The sequence below is a fragment of the Manihot esculenta genome, chromosome 13, assembly GCF_001659605.2.
Source record: "Manihot esculenta cultivar AM560-2 chromosome 13, M.esculenta_v8, whole genome shotgun sequence".
NCBI lineage: Eukaryota > Viridiplantae > Streptophyta > Magnoliopsida > Malpighiales > Euphorbiaceae > Manihot > Manihot esculenta.
This window is the reverse complement of record NC_035173.2, coordinates 218365-245479: the sequence shown is the minus strand read 5'-3', so window position 1 is coordinate 245479 and position 27115 is coordinate 218365. Positions and strand designations below refer to the sequence as shown.

Sequence of the window (27115 nt, the reverse complement as noted above, 5' to 3'; positions counted from 1 at the left end):
TAGATTAAGCTGAAAAATGTGTAATTAAACAGTAATAAAGATAGTAAAAATGTGGCTAAATTATGTTTGATAAGTTACCCACCCAGGGCAGTTACATGTGACCTTGAATATGTCCTTTCGTGAATCAGAACCATACTATTCTAGGGGAGTCACACCTCCTTCTCTTCAGGGGGAGAGCTTTAGTGAAGAGAATATGCCACAAGAAAATATGAAAAATTTCATAGAACGAGAGGAAGTAAGGGAAAATTTTCAGCATAACAGTCAGCAAGGTCTCCTTGAAAGATGTGATAAAGATTTATTAGTTCTTTCTGGAAAATTACAAATACCAACGTCTACTGAAGAATTACCAACATCTGAAGAGTTGCCCATGATAACACCATTGACCAAGAATCAACTCAGAATGTCCTAGACACCAACATTTCTACTCAGGATGCCTTAGCAGATCCAAAATGGACAAAGGCTGCAATTGAGATTGCACAGAATCCCGTACAACACGATCGCACCAAACATATTGAAGTTGATCGGAATTTCATCAAGGAAAAACTAGACCAGAAGATTACACAGTTGCCGTTTATCAAGTCAGAAGACCAGTTAGTTGATAAACTCACAAAAGTAGTGTCATGGAAGATATTCCATAATATGGTTGACAAGTTGGGCATGATAGATATCCATGCTCCAACTTGAGGGGGAGTGTTGGAATAAACTGCCTAATTAGGAGTAAATTACGTAATTATAGGGATTTGCACAACTAACAGATCTGATATATATTGTTTCCTGTACATGCTTATTTTGTTTTCTTAGAATAGAATTGCTTCCTTTTTCTCTTCTGATTTTGTGTTGTAAATATATTTATATATACAACCTTCTTTCCGGAGAAGAACACAACAACTGAATCATTCACAGATTCTATCGTTCAACATAATCCAATACTACAAGGATTCGAATCTTCAAGATTTAGAGTGTTATTTTCAAGAATTTATAGATATGTCTTTTATCTTCTTACAGTAGAACATGCTCAATTATTATTTTGATATTGCTTTTTTTTTTTCTTTATGGAATATACTTAGTTTGAGAGGTGGTAGCTGTTTTAAAAAGTTAATATGTTAAATGTGTAAAATAGCTTTGTACATATATAGAACTATAAATATATATATATATATTTTTATCTTTTATTGTTGTTTTGTTATATATGTGTGATACTTAAGTGTCACACGTGTGACTTGTTTTGCTTTATGTCAGTAGCTTAGAGTTCTCTATGTTTTTTGCTGGTTTATAAATTATACATAAATCCTTGTTGTCCTTATCTAAAAATTAAATTCTAGAAGAACCTGTTTAATCTTGGGGGATTACAAAATAAATCTTTAAAAACAGTGTCCAACACGACTCAAAGTTTATTATTTTATCATATATTTCAAACAATTTGACTGTTGTGATTTTATTATTTCAAACAATCTACTGTACTTAAATTTGAAATATGGAAGCTTGTTGCTTCTAACTTTGCGAACCACGCTGGTTCAGTGGCCTTGTTTACAAAAGGCTAAAACTCTAGGTCTAACTAAAGAAAACTAGACCCTAAGAAGGGACACTGTGGGTACTGTAACATGGATGGCCATGTTAAGGAAAATTGTTTTAAAATAATTGGCTATCCTGAGTGGTGGAAAGGAAAAATAAAGAATCCACCTCATGTTAAGCAGCTTTCTATGCATTTAGCACAAGGTATATATAAATGAATAACATGGTGGAATCTCCTCTTGACTCTATCCAAGAAGGATCAGGAACCAACTTTGAGGATCTAAACATGAGATCGAACAATATGCAACAAGACATTATGAAGCTTCTGAAAGGAAAGAATCCAGCAATTTCTTCCATTGCAGCAATTTCTTCCAAGAAGGATTAGGACTCCATCCTCTTTGTTGGTAATTCTTATTCAACCAATGATTACAATCCAAAGGTTTCTCTTTTGATCTTTTGGATCATAGATACAGGTGCTACCAATCATATATCTCCTGTTCAAGATATATATATTTTTTATGCATGCTTTATCTAGTCCTATATTTGTTCTTTTACTTGATGCTTCTACTAAAACTGTGCATAAGTTAAGAAACATATATATAAAGGATGTTCCTCTGTATGATGTGTTCTATCTGCCTGAATTTCAATATAATCTTTTATCTGTTAGCAAGCTTCTCAAAACAACATCCATTCACTTCATATTCTATTCTTCTTGTTGTCTATTTCAGGACCTTTAGACTAAAGAAATACTAGTTGTAGCACAAGAAGTGGTTGGTCTCTACAGACTAGATAAGTCTAGTTTTCTACCTTTTATGATAAACAATACTTTGATCTCCTTGAAACACTCTTCTCTTTACAACTCTATTGTAAATACCATGTTCTCTAGTGATAGTATAAATAAAGAGAACCTTTTTCAGTGCTCAAAGAGTATGGCTAAAGTTAATATTCATACTTTACATGCTAGATTAGAACATATCTCCTTGCAGAAATTACAACATTTGCCTAATTATGCATCTTTAATAAAGTAAAATGAACAACTAGATTACCTTATCTGTCCACTAGCTAAGCAATGCATATTGTCCTTTCCAATTAAGGACACTCTGGCTACTTCTGCCTTTGACCTTCTCCATGTAGAAGTGTGGGATCCTTATAGGACTATATCTACAAATGGAACTAGATATTTTCTTACTGACAGGAGCGGTTGTCGAAACCGGTCAAAAATAACCTTCTTGGTTACCTACAAATACAACTGTAGACAGTGGTGAAGGATCGTATCCACAGAGAATTGATTACCTATTTATTTATCTTAATCAAGACCAATCAAACCAATTGAAAGCACAAGTGAAAGCAAGTGATTGCAAATAGAACAAAAGTAAAGTGCAAGGAAAGTAAAAAGGGGGGTTTTGAGATGATTTGATTAACAACTAATGAAAGCAATTAAAACAGCAAGTAATTAAAATAAAAGAGGAAATCAATAAGAGAAAGGTCTAGTTGAAGATATGGATCCACTTCGGTTGTTTGGGTTGATCATTGAAACATGGTTATCTTGATTGATTCAATAGGTTGGTTATGGGGGTGGAAGACGCTTCTCACCACCATGTCTTTCCTTATGAATAAACTGATTAGGGAACGTCCTCTAACCAATTACTAATCAACAAATTGCCAAGGAACGTCCTTGGGCCATAGGCATCAAAACAATTACCAATTGCATGAAGAACAAGAAAGATCCAAACCCTAACTACTCAAACGCATGAGATGATGTTAGATCATGCAATTCCTTGGTTTTTACACCAAGTGTTCTTAGATCAGAATATTTCCAGCAATTACGGACTAACAAATATCCTAATCAACAATCAATTAACTTTGTAATCAAGAATCAAGGGGCCAATTTGATCAAAACAACAAAGCAATCTTTATAATTAAGCACAATTGCATGAATATTGAATAAATCAAAAGCAAACACTTTATGTTCAGATCTCACAACCTTTTAAACAACCTTAGTTTCAACCAAACTTCAACTAGAAATAGGGTTTCAGCCACTCATAGCTGAATCAAAACAGAAAATAAAAGAAAAGAAGAAAGAAGATGAAGAACTAAGGTGGAGGAGCCTTTGGAGAGCCTTGATCAATCCCTTCATGGAAGATTCTGATTCTTGGTCTTCTTGAGGCCTTTAAATAGATCTTGAGAGGCTGCCTTTTTCCTTTTTAGTGTCCATGTATCTTTGAGTGATTGCCCCATAGTGCCCTTGAGTTTTCTTTGTGCATGTGTGGAGTTGCAAGCCCTTTTTGGTCTTTTGATTGATGTCCAAGGTGTGTCCAAGAAGATTCATGCACTAAAGAGGAAGGTGGAGCCTTGATTTGAATTTTGAATGAGCATAGCACTATGTAGGAAACATGTGATCTTCAAGATTTGGCTCATTAAATAGGGAAGAGCATGTTCGGGGGCAAGTTCGGCCGCCTAAGTTAAGTTTCGGGGGCAGGACTTTCGTCTCTGGAGCCAAGGTTCGGCGGCCGAAGGTGCCCCCGAAGGTGGGTGACTTTCGCCTCTGGACTGGACTTTAGGCCGCCGAAAGTGCCCCCGAAAGTGGGTGACTTTCGACTTCCGAAAGTGCTTCCGAAGGTGCCCCCGAAAGTGGTTGAGTTTTGGCTTCCGAAAGTGCTTCCGAAGGTGCTTCCGAAAGTGGCTGTTTTTGGGCATTCTTTGGCACTTTTAAGAGCATTTTCTTCAAATTGTTTCTTCACACCTAATATTTGCAAAACATGATTAAAACCACAAAATTAAGTAGAATAGGTGTAAATAAACATCAATAATATCATGAAAATATGGACTAAAATATACTCTATCACTTACTATAGTAAATGATAAAAGTAAGGCAACCTGGATCTATACTATGGATTACAAATCACAAACTGGATCCTTACTACTTTTTTGCATATGATAGAAAATCAATTCAGAACCAGAGTTAAAGTAGTGAGAATAGATAATGAGGGAGAATTTGTGAATCATGAGTTTGTTAAATGCTTAGCAAACCTAGGAATAGTCTACCATAGAACTTGCCCCTATACACCCCAACAAAATGGGGTAGCTGAAAGAAAACACAAATATTTACTTGATATTGCAAGAGCCTTGAGAATTTAGGCAGGCCTGCCTAAATATTTTTGGACATAATGTATTCTTATTGCAGCTTATATAATAAATAGAATACCTATGCAAAAACTTGGTTGGTTAACCCCTTATGAGATGTTGTATGGAAAACTCCCCCCTTATGATCACATGAAAATATTTGGATGTTTATGCTTTGTTGTTAATTTGAAATCTATGAAAGATAAGTTTGACAACAAAGGCATTCCCTCTGTATTCTTTGGATATTCTAGAACACAAAGGTTATAAACTGCTAAATATTGGTGATACAACCATCTTTATTAGCAGGGATGTCATATTCTTTGGACACTTGTTTCCTTTTCACTCATCTTTCAAGCGAGGATCCCTTAACACTCAGACTTGTGCTAATGAGTGCACTAACTATCCCATTCCTTTACCTGTGGATGATAACGATGGTTCATATCACCCTCATAACCTTGCTGCTACTGAAACCACCACACTTTCTTTGCCCAATCCCACTGCTCTTCCACAAACAGAAGCCATTGAAACGTCCATTCCCTTACGCAGATCTATTAGAACTAGTACACAACTTGCTTAGTTAAAGGATTTTGTTATTTTTACTACTATTTACAATGCTTCTTTTGGTCTTTGTTTTACTCATTTTACTCTTGCTCACTCTGCTTATATCAATAATGTGTTTGTCACTGTAACGACCCGAAAATCGGACCGCTACCGGCGCTAGGATCCAGATCGACATAAGGTCACCGGGATCCATGGACATAGTGGATTCATTAGCCCTCATAGTAAAGTCCTGAGGAGCCCTGAGAGGGCCGGGCACAGAGCACCATAGGGTGAATAATAAAGTCCTGAGGAGCTCCTTCGCGGGCCAGGCACAGAATTGAGGGAATTTTGACTCAGTCCGTCTAAGATGGGTGATTTACTTGTGATGTGATGCATTCTATGTGAGCATATTTATTAACATATTTTTATTGTTCTACTCACTGGGCTTGTATAGCTCATCCCTCTCCTTTAACCCCAGTCTTGCAGGATCAGAGTTAAGGGGAAGTTCAGCAGGGTACAGGAAGAGTAATGACTTTTGTAATAGCATAGTGTGGACATGTACTATTGTGAAGAGATGTATTAGTATTGTATAGAGTTTAGTAGTGTGCTTGACCTAGTTGTATTGTAAATCCCTTTTTTTATACATGGTCTGTTTATGTAAATATGTGATTGAAATGTTTTATGAGTATGATCACCAGGCTTAACATTGTATGAGTTTAACCCGTCTAGAGCATTGATGAGAGCTCTAGTAAGGGGTTATGAGTACAAAGATAGTGCATGTACAGGTTGAGCCTTGGTTCAGAGAAAAGTTTTATGTTTTTACAGAAAAAGTTTGATCATGTATGGGATGTTACAGGTACACAGAGAGTATAGCAGGCTTGCTATGGGTCCCGACGACCTTATATCGATCTGGATCCTAGCGCCGGTAGCGGTCCGATTTTTGGGTCGTTACAGATTGGTATCAGAGCCCTAGGTTCATATGGTCGGACCTAGATAGAGTGTCGGGCTCATAGAGAGGTTTGAGTAGGTCAAGCACAATAGGAAATCATGTCCACTAGGATAGGATGTTGAGTCCTGTCTATTTGATGATGTGAAATGCCATGCTTGATGCATGTGCATTGTTGCTATGAGATGTATTGATGCTAATGTGTTATGTTATGTGTTGTTGTCCAGAGTTAAGATGCGAGGAACTCGTCGATCTGCACGATTGACTGGAGTCCCACCAGAAAGTGAGGGTGCAGCTGCTCATCCTCCTGCGTTGCCAAGGGCAATGTCTCAGAGATCAAGCAGGGAGGGTACGTCAAGGGACCCTAGAAGGTCTTTTGACGAGAGCAGAAGAGGAGCAGATAGAGGAGGGAGCTCAGATGAAGTGAGGGAGGCTATGGATGTGGATCAGCAAAGAGAGGAAAGCATGGGTATGGACAGGTCTGAAGAGGGTATGGGCGAGTCTCAAGGAGGCTCTCAGGCCTCGGGGTTTGGTTATTCACCCTATTATCCACCCTTTCCACAGGGCCCGGGGTATCCGATGGGAGGTACGTCGGATTACTCTAGCTTTGCCCCATATCCTACCTACATGCCTTATATGCCTTATCCTCCTTTTTACCCACCTTATCCCATGTATCCACCCTCACCTTTCCACCCTGAGCCAATAGATCCAGTACCTCCACCACCAGAACCAGAACCAGTAGCCCCTATTGTCCAAGCACCTCAACCTAGCGCATCTGGGGAAAGTAAAGTGAAAATGACAGAGTACCTGAAGTTGGATGCTCCTAAGTTCAATACAGGAGACGATCCATTTGAGTACCTCAGAACGGTTAAGATGATAACCGATGAGTTAGGAGCTGATGATAGTAGAGCCATTGAGATGGCAGGGTTCACACTGAAATGCAAGAAAGCTCGAGAGTGGTTCAAGAATTATGTGGACCCCAGGATGGACAGTATGTCATGGGGAGAGTTCGCCAATGAATTTGCTGGGTGGGCTTTTCCTGACAGTTCCAGGGAGATGAAAGTGATAGAATTTGAACAGTTGAGGCAGACGAAAGAGATGAGTGTTGATGAATACACAGACAAGTTCCTGGACTTACTTCAGTATGTGGGTTAGGCTTATGACACTGACCAGAAGAAGGCAAGGAGATATACTATGAGACTTCATCCCAGGTATTCCTCCTTGATTCTTCCAGCAGAGAAGGAGAGTTTCCACTCTATCGTGGATGCCGCCAGAAAGATGGAGGTGAGTGCCATTATTCAGGGAACAGTAAAACAGCAAGCGGCACAGTCTTCGGGTTCTAAGACCCCCAGTGCAGCAGCTTCTGGCAGCAGGAAGGGAGAAAAGTTTAAAGCTAAGAAGGGCAAGTTATGGAACAAGATCAAGTCTAGTCTGGGAATGGGTAGTGGCTCAAGCTCTGGCACAGGCAGTTCAATGTGCATGAGATGTGGGAGACCGCACAAAGGAGTTTGTCAATTGGGATCTACAGCCTGTTATAAGTGTGAGCAAGAGGGACATTTTGCACGGGAATGTCCTCAAGTGACCTTTATGGCACCATCCCAGCAGATGAGCTCAGGCAGTGTAGCACAGCCAGCAGCTCCAGCCATGCCTCAGAGTAGTGGCAGAGGCAGAGGGAGAGGGTCAGCCTCTTCGTCAGCAGCAGGTTCCCGAGGTGAAGGTCCGGTAGCCCCAGCACGGATCTTCACTGTGACACAAGAGGAGGCAAACACATCGAACACAGTGGTGTCAGGAAATCTCATCATTGGGTGTTCCGAGGTGTATGCTTTGATGGACCCCGGTGCTTCTCACTCTTTTATTGCTTCGAGAGCCGTGGAGAGTTTGGGTCTGATAGTCTCTGGGTTAGAGTGTCCTCTCTGGGTCAGTAGACCCAAATGTGACCCATCAGTGGCAGAGTTAGTCTGTCGTTTCAGTCCAGTGTTCATAGAGGGTAGATGCCTTCCAGCTGATCTTGTGGTTCTAGATTTGACGGATTTTGATGTCATTCTAGGGATAGATTGGCTATCTACATTTGGTGCTACCTTGGACTGTACAGACAAGGTAGTCAGTCTCAGGGATCAGGATGGGTCAGCGTGTGTCTTCAGAGGAGACAGGAGGGGGACACCTAGAGGTTTGATCTCAGCCCTTCAGGCTCGTTGGTTGCTTAGGAGGGGTTGTCAGGGGTTTCTAGCTCATGTGAGAGAGCTAGATAGTCAGGTTAGGGAACCAGCCTTAGTACCAGTAGTCCGAGAATTTCCAGACGTTTTCCCAGACGAGCTTTCAGGACTACCACCTGATAGGGAGATAGAGTTTGAAATCGAATTGCTGCCTGGTACCAGACCGATCTCTATCCCGCCCTACAGGATGGCGCCAGCAGAGTTAAAAGAGCTGAAAGAGCAGTTGCAGGAGTTGGTAGATAAGGGTTTCATCCGTCCTAGTACCTCACCTTGGGGTGCTCCAGTGCTGTTTGTCAGAAAGAAGGATGGATCCCTCAGACTTTGTATCGACTACAGGCAGTTGAACAAGGGCACTACCAAGAATAAGTATCCCCTACCTAGGATCGACGATCTATTTGACCAGCTAGCTGGAGCAGGTTGTTTTTCTAAAATAGATCTGAGATCCGGGTATCATCAGTTAAGAGTCAAAGAGGCAGATGTACCAAAGACAGCTTTCAGGACCAGATATGGGCATTATGAGTTCTTAGTAATGCCGTTCGGGTTGACTAACGCCCCTGCAGCATTCATGGATCTCATGAACAGAGTTTTCAGCGAATATCTGGATCACTTTGTTATTGTCTTCATCGATGATATCTTAGTGTATTTCAGAGATGCAGAGGAGCATGCCCATCATCTGAGGACAGTTCTGTAGACACTGAGAGAGCATGGTTTATATGCCAAGTTCTCTAAGTGTGAGTTTTGGTTGAGGAGCATTTCATTCTTGGGGCATGTAGTATCAGCAGAAGGTATTGAGGTAGACCCCAAAAAGATAGAGGTTGTAGCTAACTGGCCCAGACCCACCACAGTGACTGAGATTAAGCTTTTTGGGTTTGGCAGGTTACTACAGGAGGTTCGTTCAGGACTTCTCAAAGATAGCTGCTCCTATGACCAAACTGACCAAGAAGAACCAGAGGTTCGAGTGGTCGGACCAATGTGAAGAGAGCTTTGAAGAGCTAAAGAGAAGATTAACATCAGCACCGGTGTTAGCTCTGCCTGTCAGTAATGAGGACTTCACAGTGTTCTGTGATGCGTCCAGAGTGGGATTGGGTTGTGTTTTAATGCAGAATGAAAGGGTGATTACTTATGCTTCTAGGCAGCTGAAGAAGCACGAGTTGAATTACCCCACCCATGACCTAGAGATGGCGGCAGTTATCTTTGCACTCAAGATGTGGAGGCATTATCTTTATGGGGTTAAATGCGAGATCTTCACCGATCATAAGAGTTTACAGTACATCTTGAGTCAGAAAGAGCTGAATTTGAGGCAGAGAAGACGGGTAGAATTGCTCAGTGACTATGATTGCAGGATTCAGTACCATCCAGATAAGGCGAATGTTGTGGCAGATGCCCTAAGCCGGAAATCACTTAGCAGTTTATCCCATATAGCAGCAGAGAGAAGACCAGTGGTGATGGAGTTTTATAAGCTCATCGACGAAGGGCTACAGCTAGAGTTGTCTGGTACAGGTGCGTTGATAGCACAGATGAGAGTGACACCAGTGTTTCTGAAACAGGTGGCTCGAAAACAGCATGAGGACCATGAGTTAGTAAAAATTGCCAGGACTGTTCAGTTGGGCAATAGTGTAGAGTTCAGATTTGACAACAAAGGGATCCTCCGCTATGGGAATCGCCTATGTGTACCAGATGACATAAGTCTGAAAGGAGACATTATGAGGGAAGCTGACTCGCGGTTGTCGAAGCCGGTAAAAAATAACCTTCCTGGTTATCAACAATTTTACAAATGCAGATAGTGGTGAAAGGATCGAATCCACAGAGAATTGATTACCTATTTATTTTTCTCAACAAGACCAATAAAATGAACTGAAACAATAATAAATTAAAGATGAGATAAAAGACTGAAAGTGGGATCAAATGAGATAAACTGGAAACAGAATAAAAATAAATTGCAATAAAAGTAAAATGGGGGGTTTGAGATTGATTGTAGTAACTAATAATGAGAGTAATAATAGAAAGCAAATAATTAAAATAAAAAAGTAAATCAATATGAGAAAAGCCTAGTTGAAGATACGGATCCACTTTGGTTGTTTGGGTTGATCATTGAAACTTAAATTATCTTGATTGGTTCAATAGATTAGTTATGGGGTGGAAGACGCTTCTCACCACCATGTCTCTCCTTATGATTAAATTAATTAGGGAACGTCCTCTAATTAATTACTAATTAACAAATTGCCAAGGAACGTCCTTGGGCCATAGGCATCAAAACAATTGTCAATTGCATAAAGAAATAGAGAGATCCAATCCTAACTACTCAAACGTATGGAGATAACGCTAGATCATGCAATTCCTTGGTTTTTACGCCAAGTGTTCTAAGGTCAGAATATTTCCAGCAATTACGGACTAAAAATAATCCCAACTAACAATCAATTAACTTTGCAATTAAAATCAAGTGGCCAATTTGATCAAAACAACAAAGTAATCATGTAATTAAAGTATCAATTGTATAAATATTGAACAAAACCAAAGACAATAATTTATGTTCAGATCTCACAACCCATTAAACAACCTTAGTTTCAACCAATCCTCAACTAGAATTAAAGAAATCAGCCACTCATTGGCCGAATTAAAAACAGAAAATTAAAAGGAAAATAAAAGAGGAAGAAGGAACCGAAGGATGGACGATTTCTGCCTTCTGCCTTCTTGCGGAAATTGCCGAATTGAAGTTGAATTATGAATTGTGTTTCTTCTGGAACTTAAGGTCCCTTAAATAGAGTGCAGAGGAGCCCTAGTTGCCATCCACGCACGCGGTCCCGTGTGTAAGTTGACGAAGTGGGAGTGTGGGCCGTGGGCGGGAGCTTCGGCGGGTCCATGCGCGCGATGTTGGCCCGGGCGCTGGTCCTGCGTGAATTGATGAAGCGGGATGGTGGGCCACGGTGCATGTGCGGATGGCGAGGAGTTCGGTCCACGGTAAATTGTGTGCATGAGTGGGCTGTTTGGGTGTGGCCCCATCGCGTGAGCCTGGTCCTCGTGAAATGCTTTGGTGAAGGCGGGCCATGTTGCGCTGAACGGTGAGAACGGGCCGTGTGCGTTGAGCGCTTGGTGGTCCACGTGGAGTGTTGTGTCCCTGCCCATGTGTGCGTGTGAGTGGAGCGCCTGTGCTTGGTCCATGGCGTGAGTGGGCTGCGTGGTCCATGTACAGGCATTGGTCCACGCGAAGGTGAAATGTGCTCCACATGCAAGTGCAGGAATTGGCGTGAAGATTGTGAAAGTGGAGTGGCCCATTTGCGTGAGCTTGAATGCGCGGGAATGGTTCATGCGAAGCGCGTCCATGGGCTGCTATGTGCGGGCCCAAGTGTCCTTTTGCTGCCCACTTATTTCTTGGCTCCAAATAAAGCAGTTTTAGGGGGATTTTCTCCAAATTGTCCTTTTATACCATTTTCTGCAAAATAATATTAAAATCAATAAATTAAGCAGAAATCACGTAAATATTTATCAATAATATTAACATAAAATGGACTAATTTATGCTCTATCAAATACCCCCACACTTAACCTTTTGCTTGTCCTCAAGCAAATAAACATAGTCAAATAAGCTTTCTCACTCTAAATCCTTATTTCCACTTAAACTCTTACTCTAGACACCTATTCTGAAGCATTGCAGTGAAGAATATATGCATGAAGATTACTTACCTCCTTTCCTTGTTTCCCTTTGCTTACCATGGCTAGGATTTGTTTTCCTCAAGAGAGACATGCACATTAGTTTGTTTAAGACTTTTTCTAGCTTTTGGATTGACTTGCCCTTACCTTGAAGTACTTTATTCAGGTTTTTGCACTTTAGATCTTGCTTGGAAAGGTCACCAACCTATTTTTGATTTGAAGGTTTATATTTTTCAGTTGGTCACCTATCCAAGTGGCTACTTTCCTTGTTCATAGTCTTTTGACCATTGGAACAATTTTCAATTTGTGCTTTTGAGGTCTTTGCCTTTGCTGAATTTTCTTTCTCTCAATGATTTGGACAAATCAACACCAATCGCTAAATCAAGTCACATTAAGTTCATTCACACAATTTTAATTTATTCTCAATCAACTGAGGGTCATCAATATATTTTTCACCATGGCAAACTCAAAGATTCAATTCAAAAGGCAATTCTCAAGCATGAATATAACCCACTGCAAGTGATTCAACATAAGTTTAAAGAGTTTTCACATCAATGGGGTCATGGAAAGAAATACTCATTCAACATAGTTCATCAGTTTTGAGTAGAGCAAAATAAAAAGAAGAAGATGGTTGTGGTTGTGTGTGTATTATTGAAAGCAAAAATATACTAAAAGAAAACTGAAAGTATAAATCGCATAACTGAAAGATTTTTTTTTTTTTTTTTTTTTGAAAAATCTGAAAAGAGAAGTTGCAAAAGAGAGAAGAAGAGATATGCACCCCCACACTTAAATCATGAATTGTCCTCAATGTATGGAAAATATTAAAATGCAAAAGAAACTGAGTACTCCCCTGGGGTGTGGTGTGCATGGCATGATCACTATTCAGACCGAGAGAGTGGAATTTCTTCCACTACTTGAACTGAGAATCCTTCATAATATGGTTTCAATCGATGCCCATTTACTTTGAAGATTTTTCCAGTTTCTATGCTTTTGATGTCTACAGCTCCATGGGGGTAGACATGTTCCACTATAAATGGTCCAATCCACCTAGATCGTAGCTTTCCTGGAAACAATTTCAAACAAGAGTCAAAGAGTAAAACTTTATCACCAACCTCAAATTGTTTTCTTGAAAGATGACTGTCATGGGAGGCTTTGGTTTTTGTTTTGTAGTTCCAAGAGTTCTCATATGCATCTCGTCTTATCTCTTCTAGCTCTTGTAGTTGCAACTTGCGATGGTGTCCAGCTTCTTTGAGGTCCATGTTGCAATTCTTTACAGCCCAATATGCCTTGTGTTCAAGTTCAACTGGAAGGTGACAAGCTTTTCCATAGACCAATCTGTAAGGTGACATACCTATAGGGGTCTTGTATGCTGTCCTGTAGGCCCATAAAGCATCTTCCAAACGTGAACTCCAATCCTTTCGGTTGGGGGACACTGTTTTTTCTAGGATGGCCTTGATTTCTCTGTTGGATACTTCAGCTTGCCCATTTGTCTGAGGGTGGTAGGCTGTGGATGTTTTATGGATCACATTGTGCTTTCTGAGGAGACTTTCTACTACCTTGTTGCAAAAGTGGGTCCCTCTATCACTGATGATTGCCTTTGGCACTCCATGTCTGGCAAAGATGTTGGTTTTCACAAAGTCTATCACTGCCTTGGCATCATCAGTCTTTGTTGCTCTAGCTTCCACCCACTTGGATACATAATCCACTGCAAGAATGATGTAAGTGTATCCAAAGGATGGTGGGAAAGGGCCCATGAAATCTATACCCCATACATCAAACACCTCACAGACCATGATGGGGTTCTGTGACATTTGATTCCTTTTGCTCAGATTTCCAGTTTGTTGACACCTAGCACAAGATCTGCAAAACAGAAAAGCATCTCGAAAAATAGTGGGCCAAAACAAGCCACTTTCAAGTATTTTATGAGCAGTCTTTCTCGGACCAAAGTGTCCACCACAACTATATGAATGGCAAAAAGTAAGAACAGAAGCTATTTCTTGGTCTGGGATACATCTCCTTATCATTTGGTCAGCACAATGTTTCCACAAATATGGTTCATCCCAAACATAGTATTTGGCATCTTTCTTTATTTTGTCTTTGGTGTGCTTTGGCATGTCAGAAGACAAGTTACCTGTAGCTAAGTAGTTCACCATGTCTGCGTACCATGGTTCATCAGATTGGACAAGGAAGATTTGTTCAAGGAGATCATCCTTACATTCTTCAGATTTAGGAGGGTGTTGCAAAGGAGGACTAGAAGAGCTTGCTTGTATTGGAATCTTGTCAGAAAGGGTTTTAGATTGTTTACCTTGTGCAGGACTGGCCTTAGGGGGCTCCTTGTGCGCAAAACTGGACTGCAGACGAGGATTCGCGGGTGAGCTTTGCATTGGGAGCTGAAGAGTTGCGCATGAAGGTGTTTCAGATGGCGCAAGGCTCTTCTGTGCATCCTTCTGGAGGGAGTTTCCCTCGTTCTGTGCTTGACTGTAAACTATCTGCTGGATGCTACAAACAGTTTCTTTCAGTTTTGGCTCTGTCTGGCTCTCAATTTGTACCTGATCAGTATCTCTGCAGAAATCACTGTTAAGAATATCATCTTGATTTTTGTCAAAAATTTCCTGGCTCAAGCAGTCAACAATATCAAGACCATAAACATGGGACATATCATGTGGATATTTCATAGAATCATAGACATTATATTTAATGACTTCCCCTTCAAATTCCATAGTGAGAGTCCCATCATGCACATCAATCTTAGTCCTAGCAGTACTCAAGAAAGGACGTCCAAGAAGTATATCAGAACTAGCATTGCAATTATCTTCCTTAGTATCAATCACATAAAAATCAGCAGGAAAGACAAGCTCATTTACTTGGACTGACACATCTTCTAGAACACCTATGAGATATACTACAGATCTATCAGCTAGTTGAATCACAACTCTTGTTTCTTTGAGTGCACATGCATTGAGAGATTTATAGATGGAGAGAGGCATGACATTTATGGATGCACCAAGATCACACATGGCTTTCCTTATACCAACATTCCCAATTTTGCAAGAGATAGCGAACATACCTTTGTCTTTGCATTTAGTAGGGAGTTCTCTTTTAATAACAGCAGTCACAACCTCACCTACACTTACTTTTTCTCTCTCTGCAAACTTTCTCCTATTAGTGCAAAGTTCTTTCAGAAATTTAGCGTACCTGGGAATCTGCTTAATAACATCTAACAGAGGTATATTGATTTGTACTTTTCTGAAAGTGACAAGGATCTCCTTTTCTTCCTTTTCTTTTTGTGTTCTTTCAAATCTCTTGGGAAAAGGAGGTGGAATGTGAAAGCTTACCTTTGGGTCAGTCTTTTGCGCAGGAGGAGCTGCGGATTGTGATGAAGAGGCTTCAGATCGCCTTGGATGTTGTGCAGAGGGTGTCTCAGATGATGTACGCTTTGGTTCAACTTGCTTTTCCTCCTCTGTAATACCCGGCTAGACTCCGGTATCGGAATTCCTACTGTCCGATGGAATCTCGGATGTCGGAAGCCTCTAGTAGGGTAAAACCATGTTTTTATGAAATGTTTTAATGTGTTTTATGTTTTAAGCATGAACGAAAATGAGTTTTTGCATGAAAAGTCCTTGGAGGAAAACCCAGGTTCGGCCGCCGAAAGTCAAGTTCGGCCGCCGAACATGGCATGCATGCGGAAGCACTTTCGGCCCCCGAACGTGGCCTGGCCAGCCACCTATAAAAGGGTCACTTGGCCGAAATGGGCGAGCTTTCTCCCATTTTTGACCACAGCTAGCTTTCGACCTCCCTCTTCCAAATCTAGTGTTCTTCCTTCAAATCCCCACCATTTTTCTTGAGTTTTAAGCTTGCATTGAAGGTTTTGAACTTTTGAAACAAGTTTTGGAGCTTTGGGAACTCAGGAGCTCATTTTCGTGGATCTCCAAGTTTAGGTCGTCTCCCTCTCGATCTTCAAGAGGTAAGAGCCGATCTTAAGCTCCTTATGTGTTTTAAATAAGTTTTATGCAAGATCTATGGGTAGAAATGCATGTTAGGTTATATGTTGAGTTTATGGGTTTTGATGATGGTTTTGATCAATGTATGTTGATTGTGTGCGTTTGAAGTGTTGTAGTTGGGGTATATGATAGTTTGAGACCCCTAGGTGTGATGTATGATAAGTATGCATGTTGTAGAACAAGTTTATGCATGATTTGAGGTTTTGGGAGGCAAGAGGTTCGTTTGAACCTAGTTTCTGCCCATTTGGGAGAAACCAGGTTCGGCAGCCGAACCCCCTTGAGGAGGCAGCATTCGGCTGCCGAAGCTTGCCCCCGAAAGAGGACTTTCGGATCTGTCTGGGACTTTCGGCCGCCGAACCTGCCGCCGAAAGTGCCCTGTCCAGCACTTTCGGGCTCATAGATGTTATAGAAGGTCAAGCACAATAGGAATGATCATGTCCACTAGGATAGGATGTGGAGTCCTGTCTTACATGATGATGTGAAATGCCATGATAATATGCATGTGCATTAATGATATGCTATGATATGTGATGTGTGATGCGGGTTCATGTGTGCTCACATGAACCATATGGTGCTAATGTTTGTGCTATGTGTGCTGTTTTTCAGAAAACAGGATGAGGGGAACTCGTCGATCAGCGAGATTGACTGGAGTACCACCTGAGGATGAGGGCATGAGCGCCCGTCCTTCAGCATTGCCTAGGGCAATGTCTAGTAGGTCTAGCAGAGAAAGGGCAGCAAGAGACCCTAGGAGGTCTTTGGATCTGGGTAGGAGCAGATCAGTTAGAGGAACAGTTCAGGGCGGATTGTCAGAGGAAGTGGGGGACCAGATGGATGTAGAGCAGAGGAGGGATGGCAGTTTGGGAGTTAGCATGTCGGAGGAAGGTATGGGAGAGTCCCAAGGAGGCACTCAGGCCTCGGGATTTGTTCAGCCACCCTACTACCCACACTTCTCACAACATCCCGGGTATTCGATGGGAGGTACATCGGATTACCCTAGTTTCACCCCTTATTCCACACAGATGCCATACCCACCATACTACCCACCATACTCATAGTACCCAATGTATCCACCCCCACCTTACTATCCAAATCCAGCAAACCCTACCTCAGAAAATGTTGCACCATCTCCACCACCTACAGAACCAGCAGCCCCAGTTGCTCAACCTTCTAGACCTAGCTCAGCCAGTGGGAGCAAGGTCAAGATGACTGAATATATGAAGCTGGGTGCTCCCCAGTTTGAGTCAGGTGATGACCCGTTTGTGTATCTTGAGAGGGTCAAGACTATTACAGAGGAGTTAGGGGCTGATGACAGCAGAGCCATTCAGATGGCTGGGTTCACGCTTAAGTGCAAGAAGGCACGAGAGTGGTTCAAGAATTATGTGAACCCGAGAGTGGACAGCATGTCTTGGGAAGAGTTTGCAAACGAGTTTGCAGGTTGGGCTTTTCCCGATAGTTCAAGAGAGCTGAAGATGATAGAGTTTGAACAGTTGAGGCAAACAGAGGATATGAGTGTAGAGGAGTACACCGACAGATTCTTGGAGCTGTTGCCTTTTGCTGGGCAGAGTCTGGACACAGATTCGAAGAAGTCAAGGAGGTATGTCATGAAGCTTCATTCCAGGTATTCCTCCTTGATTCAGTCCGTGGACCGGGAGAGCTTCCATGCCATAGTAGATATGGCTAGGAAAATGGAGGCCAATGCCATCATTCAGGGGGCAGTTAAACAGACAGTGGCACAGCCTTTTGGTTCTAAAACTCCGGGTGGGGGAAGATTAGATCCCTCTACTCTGAGTGCAACAGCTTCAGGCAGTAAGAGATGGGGTAAGTCCAAGGGTATGAAGAATAAGTTCTGGAATAAAGTCAAGTCCAGTCTGGGATTTGGGAGTGGCTCAAGCTCTGGTGCGGACAATGCAGTTTGTGCGAAGTGTGGTAAGCCACACAGGGGAGTATGTCGGTTTGGGACGAATGCCTGTTTCAGATGTGGTCAGGAGGGGCATATGGCGCGAGATTGTCCAAGAGCAGTCCCGATGGCTCAGTCCCAGCAGACAGCCTCAAGCAGTGTAGCGCAGCCAGCAGCTCCAGCCATGACTCAGGCCAGTGGCAGAGGCAGAAGGAGAGGAGCAGCCTCTTCTTCAGCGGGTTTCAGAGGTGAAGGTCCATCAGCTCCAGTACGGATCTTCACAATGACACAGCAGGAGGCAGATGCATCTAACACCGTGGTGGCAGGTAACTTAATTATTGGTTGTTCAGATGTGTATGCCTTGATGGACCCTAGTGCATCTCATTCTTTTATTGCTCCGAGAGCCGTGGGGAGGTTAGATCTGATGACTTCTGGGTTAGAGTGTCCTCTCTGGGTCAGTGGACCCAAGTGTGATCCATCAGTGGCAGAGTCAGTCTGCCAGTGTAGTCCTGTGTTTGTTGAGGGAAGATGCTTGTCCGCCGACCTAGTGGTTCTAGATTTGACAGATTTTGACGTCATTCTAGGGATGGACTGGTTATCTACCCATGGTGCTACCTTGGACTGCAGGGACAAGGTAGTCAGGTTCAGAGGTCAGGATGGGTCTGAGGTTGTCTTCAGAGGAGACAGGAGGGGTACACCTAGAGGTCTGATATCAGCTCTTCAGGCTCGTAGGTTGCTCAGGAGGGGATGTCAGGGGTATTTGGCTCATGTGAGAGAGCTTAGTGGTCAGGTTAGAGAGCCCGCCTCGGTGCCAGTGGTTAGAGAGTTCTTAGATGTGTTCCCAGACGAGCTGCCAGGTTTACCACCTGCTAGGGAGATAGAGTTCGAGATAGAACTGATGCCTGGAACCCGACCGATCTCTATCCCTCCCTACAGGATGGCGCCAGCAGAATTGAAAGAGTTGAAGGAGCAGTTGCAGGAGCTGGTAGACAAGGGCTTCATCCGACCGAGTACCTCACCCTGGGGTGCTCCAGTTTTGTTCGTGAGAAAGAAGGATGGATCTCTTAGACTTTGTATCGACTACAGGCAGTTGAACAAAGTCACTACCAAGAACAAGTACCCTTTGCCAAGGATCGACGATCTATTCGACCAGCTAGCAGGAGCGGGTTGTTTTTCCAAAATAGATCTGAGATCTGGGTACCACCAGCTGAGGATCAGAGAATGTGCCAAAGACAGCTTTCAGGACCAGATATGGGCATTTTGAGTTCCTTGTAATGCCGTTCGGGTTAACCAACGCCCCTGCAGCATTCATGGATCTCATGAACAGAGTGTTTAGCCAATACCTGGATCACTTCGTTATTATCTTCATAGATGATATCCTAGTGTATTCCAGGAATGCAGAGGAGCATGCCCATCATCTGAGGTTGGTTCTACAGACCTTGAGGGAACATGGCTTGTATGCCAAGTTCTCTAAGTGTGAGTTCTGGCTGAGGAGCATTTCGTTCTTGGGGCATGTAGTGTCAGAGAATGGTATTGAGGTAGACCCCAAGAAGACAGAAACTGTGGCTAACTGGCCTAGACCCACTTCAGTAACGGAGATCAGGAGTTTCTTGGGTTTGGCAGGTTACTACAGGAGGTTCGTTCAGGACTTCTCGAAAATAGCAACTCCTCTGACTAGATTAACCAGGAAGAATCAAAAGTTTCTGTGGACTGACCAATGCGAAGAGAGTTTTGAAGAGCTTAAGAAGAGGTTGACTTCAGCACCAGTTTTAGCTCTGCCATCTAGTGATGAGGACTTTACAGTCTTTTGTGATGCGTCCCGCGTGGGACTGGGTTGTGTACTGATGCAAAATGAGAGGGTGATTGCTTATGCTTCGAGGCAACTAAAGAAGCATGAGTTGAATTACCCCACACATGACCTTGAAATGGCAGCAGTAATCTTTGCACTCAAGATGTGGAGGCACTACCTCTATGGGGTAAAATGTGAGATCTTTACAGATCATAAGAGCCTGCAATACATCCTGAGTCAAAGAGATTTGAACTTGAGACAGAGGAGATGGGTAGAGCTGCTGAGTGACTATGATTGCAAGATTCAGTACCATCTGGGTAAGGCGAATGTCGTGGTAGACGCCCTAAGCCGGAAGTCACTAGGTAGTCTATCCCACATCACGACAGAGAGGAGACCAGTGGTGAAGGAGTTTTACAAGCTCATTGAGGAAGGTCTACAGTTGGAGTTGTCTGGTACAGGTGCCTTGGTTGCTCAGATGAAAGTGACACCCGTGTTTCTGGAGCAGGTGGCTCAGAAACAGCATGAGGACCCAGAGTTAGTGAAGATTGCCAGGACTGTTCAGTCAGGCAAGGACAGTGAGTTCAGATTTGACAATAAGGGGATCCTCCGCTATGGGAGTCATTTGTGTGTACCAGATGACATAGGGCTAAAAGGAGACATTATGAGAGAGGCTCATAATGCAAGATACAGCATTCACCCCGGAGCCACCAAGATGTATCAGGATCTGAAAAAGGTTTATTGGTGGCCAGCTATGAAGAGAGAAGTGGCACAGTTTGTGTCAGCCTGCGAAGTGTGTCAGAGGGTGAAGCTGGAACATCAGAAGCCGGCTGGAATGCTTAACCCGCTACCTATTCCAGAGTGGAAATGGGAGAATATAGCTATGGACTTCGTAGTGGGGTTACCGGCGACGTCCAACAGATTGGACTCCATATGGGTGATTGTGGACAGACTCACCAAATCTACTCACTTCATCCCTGTCAGGAGTGGCTACTCTGTGGACAAGTTGGCGCAGGTGTATGTTGAAGAGATAGTCAGACTGCATGGGGTTCCTATTTCTATAGTGTCAGATAGAGGACCCCAGTTCACCTCCAGGTTTTGGCGGAGTCTGCAGGATGCCATGGGTACCAGATTGGATTTCAGCACTGCCTTCCATCCACAGACAGACGGACAGTCAGAGAGGACCATCCAAACCATAGAAGATATGCTGAGAATGTGTGTGCTGGACTTTGGCGGTTCTTGGAGGCAGCATCTACCTTTGGTGGAGTTTGCCTACAATAACAGCCATCATGCTAGCATTGGGATGGCTCCATATGAAGCTTTATATGGAAGGAAGTGCAGGTCACCGTTTGCTGGGAAGAAGTTGGAGAAAAGGCTTTGGCAGGGCCTGAGCTAGTAGAGATCACCAGCAGGGTGGTACCCTTAATCAAAGAAAGAATCAAGACTGCTGCAAGCAGACAGAAGAGTTATGCAGACATCCGCAGAAGGCTAGTAGAGTTTCAGGAGGGGATCTGGTATTGCTCAAGGTGTCTCCAATGAAAGGAGTGGTTCGGTTCGGGATGAAGGGTAAGCTGGCTCCGCGGTACATCGGACCTTTTGAAGTCTTGCAAAAGATTGGGAATGTATCGTACAAGCTGGATTTACCTGCTTCAATGGAGAGAATCCATCCGGTTTTCCATGTTTCTATGTTGAGGAAATTTGTGTCAGATTCGGACAAGGTTCTTAGTGAGCCTGATATGGAGATCCAAGAGGATCTCACCTATGTTGAGCAGCCAGTACGGATCCTAGACACCCAGATCAGAAAGCTAAGGAACAAGGAAATCCCGATGGTGAAAGTCCTTTGGAACCACCACAATTTGGAAGAATGTACTTGGGAGACACGGGAGTCTATGCTCCGGCAATATCCTCATCTCTTTTAAGGTTAGTCTCTATGTGTTTTATGTGTATAATATGTTGTATGCTTTGCATGAGCTAGTTGAGGAACATTCGGGGACGAATGTTCTTAAGGGGGGGAGAATGTAATACCCGGCTAGACTCCGGTATCGGAATTCCTACCGTCCGGTGGAATCTCGGATGTCGGAAGCCTCTAGTAGGGTAAAACCATGTTTTTATGAAATGTTTTAATGTGTTTTATGTTTTAAGCATGAACGAAAATGAGTTTTTGCATGAAAAGTCCTTGGAGGAAAACCCAGGTTCGGCCGCCGAAAGTCAAGTTCGGCCGCCGAACATGGCATGCATGCGGAAGCACTTTCGGCCCCCGAACGTGGCCTGGCCAGCCACCTATAAAAGGGTCACTTGGCCGAAATGGGCGAGCTTTCTCCCATTTTCGACCACAGCTAGCTTCCGACCTCCCTCTTCCAAATCTAGTGTTCTTCCTTCAAATCCCCACCATTTTTCTTGAGTTTTAAGCTTGCATTGAAGGTTTTGAACTTTGAAACAAGTTTTGGAGCTTTGGGAACTCAGGAGCTCATTTTCGTGGATCTCCAAGTTTAGGTCGTCTCCCTCTCGATCTTCAAGAGGTAAGAGCCGATCTTAAGCTCCTTATGTGTTTTAAATAAGTTTTATGCAAGATCTATGGGTAGAAATGCATGTTAGGTTATATGTTGAGTTTATGGGTTTTGATGATGGTTTTGATCAATGTATGTTGATTGTGTGCGTTTGAAGTGTTGTAGTTGGGGTATATGATAGTTTGAGACCCCTAGGTGTGATGTATGATAAGTATGCATGTTGTAGAACAAGTTTATGCATGATTTGAGGTTTTGGGAGGCAAGAGGTTCGTTTGAACCTAGTTTCTGCCCATTTGGGAGAAACCAGGTTCGGCAGCCGAACCCCCTTGAGGAGGCAGCATTCGGCTGCCGAAGCTTGCCCCCGAAAGAGGACTTTCGGATCTGTCTGGGACTTTCGGCCGCCGAACCTGCCGCCGAAAGTGCCCTGTCCAGCCATTTCATGCATGTTCTTCTATGATGTTTTCATGATGTTTTAGGGGGTTTTTGGGGAGTAGTTTATAGTTATGTTCAGGTATGTTTGGTCTCTCATTTGAGTCCACCTGTGTAGGTTTGGACCCGAGGAACCGAGGACCCCAGCAGTGAGTTCAGCTGCTTCGGTGTTGTCAGAGTCAGCCAGAGGTGAGTGGAACTAAACTTAATCTTTTAAATTAAATGTTTTATCATGTTTCATGCATCACGATTATGCAATAGGATGATTGCATTAGTTTCCACGAATATGCCGCATTGCATCGATTGTTGTTGATGTGGGTGAATATTGGATGACCCAATTAGTCCATGACAGGAAGACCAGGACCCCATGCTACGGCCTGACACTATGTAAGGAAAGACCAGGACCCCATTCGACGGCCTGGCACGGTTATGAGACTCGAAGACCAGGAGCTCAAAGGAGGCCCTGGGGAAATGGTAAGTAATGTATGTTATGACAGGAAGACCAGGACCCCATGCTACGGCCTGGCACTATGTTAACTTGGACTAATTGGTGACAAGTTCACCCAACCCTTGTGTGAATTGTCTGTGTTATGATGCATTTCATTGGAGCATAGTGTTAATATGTTTTATAGTCCTACTCACTGGGCTTTTAGCTCACCCCTCTCCCTTTACCCCCAGGCTTGCAGGTACAGTATAGAGCGGGAGTCCGGATAGAGTAAAGAAGTCATGTTTATGTAATAGCTAGCAATGGACATGATCGGATTGTAATGTAATGTCTTAAGTACAGTATAGTTATGTAATGATGTTTATGGATGATTAGAGGTGTGCTTGACCATAGATGTTGTAATCCCTTTTAATACATGATCTTGGTTATTTTATGTCATTTATGTAAACCAACTCAGCATATGTTGTGTCACCCATTGGGGGCACTGATGAGATCCCATTGAGGGATCAATGTTAAGATTATGTTAAGTATGTATATGCCCAGGTTGAGTTTGGTTGATGTATATGGAAAGAAAAGTTTTAATTTTTATGTATGTTGCTGATCATGTATGGGATTAAGCAGGTTCGCAGGATGCATGTTAGGCTTGCTACGGGTCCCGGCGGCCTTAAGTCAACCCGGATCCTAGCGCCGGTAGCTGTCCGATTTTCGGGTCGTTACATCCTCAAATTTTGCATCTTGAAGTTCTTTCCCACTTCTCAAAGTAATGGCACTTACATTTTTTTTGGGATTTGCCTTAGTTCGGGATGGCAACTTTCCTTGAGTTTCCAATCTGTTTATGGAGGTGGCCATTTGTCCTATCTGTTGTTGTATCATTTGCAAGGTCTTCACTACTTCATTCATAGTGTTATTGTCCACTGGAGGTGCTGGTTGGACTTGGCTTCTTTGGTAACCTTGGTGATTCTGATTAGTGTTGCCCTTTCCATAGCTGAAATTGGGATGGTCTCTCCAACCTGGATTATAGGTGTTGGAGTATGGATCATATCTAGGCTGGTTGTTGTACCTCCCAATGGCGTTGGCTTGCTGATGGTCTTCTTGGAGTGTGGGACATTGATCAGTTGGGTGTCCCACACATAAACAAATCCCACATGGCCTAGGTGGCTGGGGTGCTTGAATCTATTGTACCACATCTACCACAACATTTTTTATAACAGATGTTAGTTCAGACATAGAAGGAAAATTTACCTCATTGGCCCTTTGTAGTTGCCTCTCTTCTCCATATTGCCTAGATGAGGCTGCAAGAGTGGAGATTAATTCTCTCATTTGTCTAGGTGTTTTGTCTTCAATGGAGCGTCCACAGGTTACATAAATGAAATTTCTTTCTGAGGGAGATAATCCTCCATAGAAGAATTGTATAAGGGCCTTGTCTGACATGTCATGTTGAGGGTATTCTGTGCAAAGTCTTTCAAATCTTTCCTAATAATCATAAAGGTCCTCAGATGGTTTTTGCTTTATGCTTGTGATTTCCCTTATTATGCCAATTGATTTATGGGTTGGGAAGTATTTGTTCAAAAAGGCTTTGACCATATCATCCCAAGAAGTAATAGATCCAGGTGGCAAGTAAAATAACCAATCTTTAGCAAAGTCTTCTAATGAAAAGGGGAAGGCTCTTAACTTAATTTGGTCTTCAGAGATACCTTGAGGTTTCACAGATGAACAGATCATATTGAATGCTTTTAAGTGCTTGTGTGGATTTTCATTTTCTCTACCTCTAAACTTAGGAAGAATGTGTATCAAACCTGTCTTCAGTTCAAAGGGAATTGTCAGAGGTGGGTAGGTGATGCAAAGTGGTGCATAGTCACCTACAGGGGTTGCCAATTCTCCCATAGTTCTTTCTCCTTGTTCTTGAGGCCTATTTGCTGGATTTTCTTGGACTATTTGATTCTGGATAGCAAGTCCATTTGGGGCAGCATCTTGTGGAATAGGTTCAGCCATTGGTGCAGCTTGTTGGTAAAATTCGGTTGCTTCAGATGAAGCTTCTGCGGCTTGCTTTCTAAGTCTTCTGAGAGTGCGTTCAATTTCTGGATCAAAGGGCAGTGTGTCCCTGTGTTCAGATCTGGTCATGAAAAAAAACAAACAAACAAGTGAAATCAATTCCCCGGCAACGGCGCCAATTTTTGACTCGCGGTTGTCAAGCCGGTCAAAAATAACCTTCCTGGTTATCAACAATTTTACAACTGCAGATAGTGGTGAAAGGATCGAATCCACAGAGAATTGATTACCTATTTATTTTTCTCAACAAGACCAATAAAATGAACTGAAACAATAATAAATTAAAGATGAGATAAAAGACTGAAAGTGAGATCAAATGAGATAAACTAGAAACAGAATAAAAATAAATTGCAATAAAAGTAAAATGGAGGGGTTTGAGATTGATTGTAGTAACTAATAATGAGAGTAATAATATAAAGCAACTAATTAAAATAGAAGAGTAAATCAATATGAGAAAAGCCTAGTTGAAGATACGGATCCACTTTGGTTGTTTGGGTTGATCATTGAAACTTAAATTATCTTGATTGGTTCAATAGATTAGTTATGGGGGTGGAAGACGCTTCTCACCACCATGTCTCTCCTTATGATTAAATTAATTAGGGAACGTCATCTAATTAATTACTAATTAACAAATTGCCAAGGAACGTCCTTGGGTCATAGGCATCAAAACAATTGTCAATTGCATAAAGAAATAGAGAGATCCAATCCTAGCTACCCAAACGTATGAAGATAACGCTAGATCATGCAATTCCTTGGTTTTTACGCCAAGTGTTCTAAGATCAGAATATTTCCAGCAATTACGGACTAAAAATAATCCCAGCTAACAATCAATTAACTTTGCAATTAAAATCAAGTGGCCAATTTGATCAAAACAACAAAGTAATCATGTAATTAAAGTATCAATTGCATAAGTATTGAACAAAACCAAAGACAATAATTTATGTTCAGATCTCACAACCCATTAAACAACCTTAGTTTCAACCAATCCTCAACTAGAATTAAAGAAATCAGCCACTCATTGGCCGAATTAAAAACAGAAAATTAAAAGGAAAATAAAAGAGGAAGAAGGAACCGAAGGATGGACGATTTTTGCCTTCTGCCTTCTTGCGGAAATTGCCGAATTGAAGTTGAATTGTGAATTGTGTTTCTTCTGGAACTTAAGGTCCCTTAAATAGAGTGCAGAGGAGCCCTAGTTGCCATCCACGCACGCGGTCCCGTGTGTAAGTTGACGAAGTGGGAGTGTGGGCCGTGGGCGGGAGCTTCGGCGGGTCCATGCGCGCGATGTTGGCCCGGGCGCTGGTCCTGCGTGAATTGATGAAGCGGGATGGTGGGCCACGGTGCATGTGCGGATGGCGAGGAGTTCGGTCCACGGTAAATTGTGTGCATGAGTGGGCTGTTTGGGTGTGGCCCCATCGCGTGAGCCTGGTCCTCGTGAAATGCTTTGGTGAAGGCGGCCCATGTTGCGCTGAACGGTGAGAACGGGCCGTGTGCGTTGAGCGCTTGGTGGGCCACGTGGAGTGTTGTGTCCCTGCCCATGTGTGCGTGTGAGTGGAGCGCCTGTGCTTGGTCCATGGCGTGAGTGGGCTGCGTGGTCCATGTACAGGCATTGGTCCACGCGAAGGTGAAATGTGCTCCACATGCAAGTGCAGGAATTGGCGTGAAGATTGTGAAAGTGGAGTGGCCCATTTGCGTGAGCTTGAATGCGCGGGAATGGTTCATGCGAAGCGCGTCCATGGGCTGCTATGTGCGGGCCCAAGTGTCCTTTTGCTGCCCACTTATTTCTTGGCTCCAAATAAAGCAGTTTTAGGGGGATTTTCTCCAAATTGTCCTTTTATACCATTTTCTGCAAAATAATATTAAAAGCAATAAATTAAGCAGAAATCACGTAAATATTTATCAATAATATTAACATAAAATGGACTAATTTATGCTCTATCAGAAGCTCATAATGCAAGGTACAGTGTTCACTCCGGAGCCACCAAGATGTATCAGGATCTGAAGAGAGTGTATTGGTGGCCAG

At 42.7% G+C, this 27115-nt stretch overlaps 2 protein-coding genes across 3 annotated transcripts; both read right to left on the bottom strand.

Moving 5' to 3' along the window:
* Nucleotides 1–10859: 10859 nt before the first annotated feature.
* LOC122721552 lies at nucleotides 10860–25226 on the bottom strand. The gene is made up of 2 exons (XM_043949494.1): nucleotides 24843–25226; nucleotides 10860–11764 (listed from the first exon to the last, which is right to left on the bottom strand). The coding sequence occupies exons 1-2, from the start codon at nucleotides 25165–25167 to the stop codon at nucleotides 11697–11699; spliced, it is 393 nt and encodes a 130-aa protein (XP_043805429.1). The 5' UTR covers nucleotides 25168–25226; the 3' UTR covers nucleotides 10860–11696.
* Nucleotides 12831–14662, bottom strand: LOC122721551. 2 transcript variants are annotated; one of them, XR_006348221.1, is made up of 2 exons: nucleotides 13333–13484; nucleotides 12831–13044 (listed from the first exon to the last, which is right to left on the bottom strand). XR_006348221.1 is itself a non-coding variant. In XM_043949493.1 (2 exons), the coding sequence occupies exons 1-2, from the start codon at nucleotides 14654–14656 to the stop codon at nucleotides 12860–12862; spliced, it is 555 nt and encodes a 184-aa protein (XP_043805428.1). In that variant the 5' UTR covers nucleotides 14657–14662; the 3' UTR covers nucleotides 12831–12859. The 2 variants fall into 2 exon arrangements, 1 of the variants encoding a protein (XP_043805428.1); XM_043949493.1 differs by lacking the exon at nucleotides 13333–13484 and adding an exon at nucleotides 14287–14662.
* Nucleotides 25227–27115: the final 1889 nt, after the last annotated feature.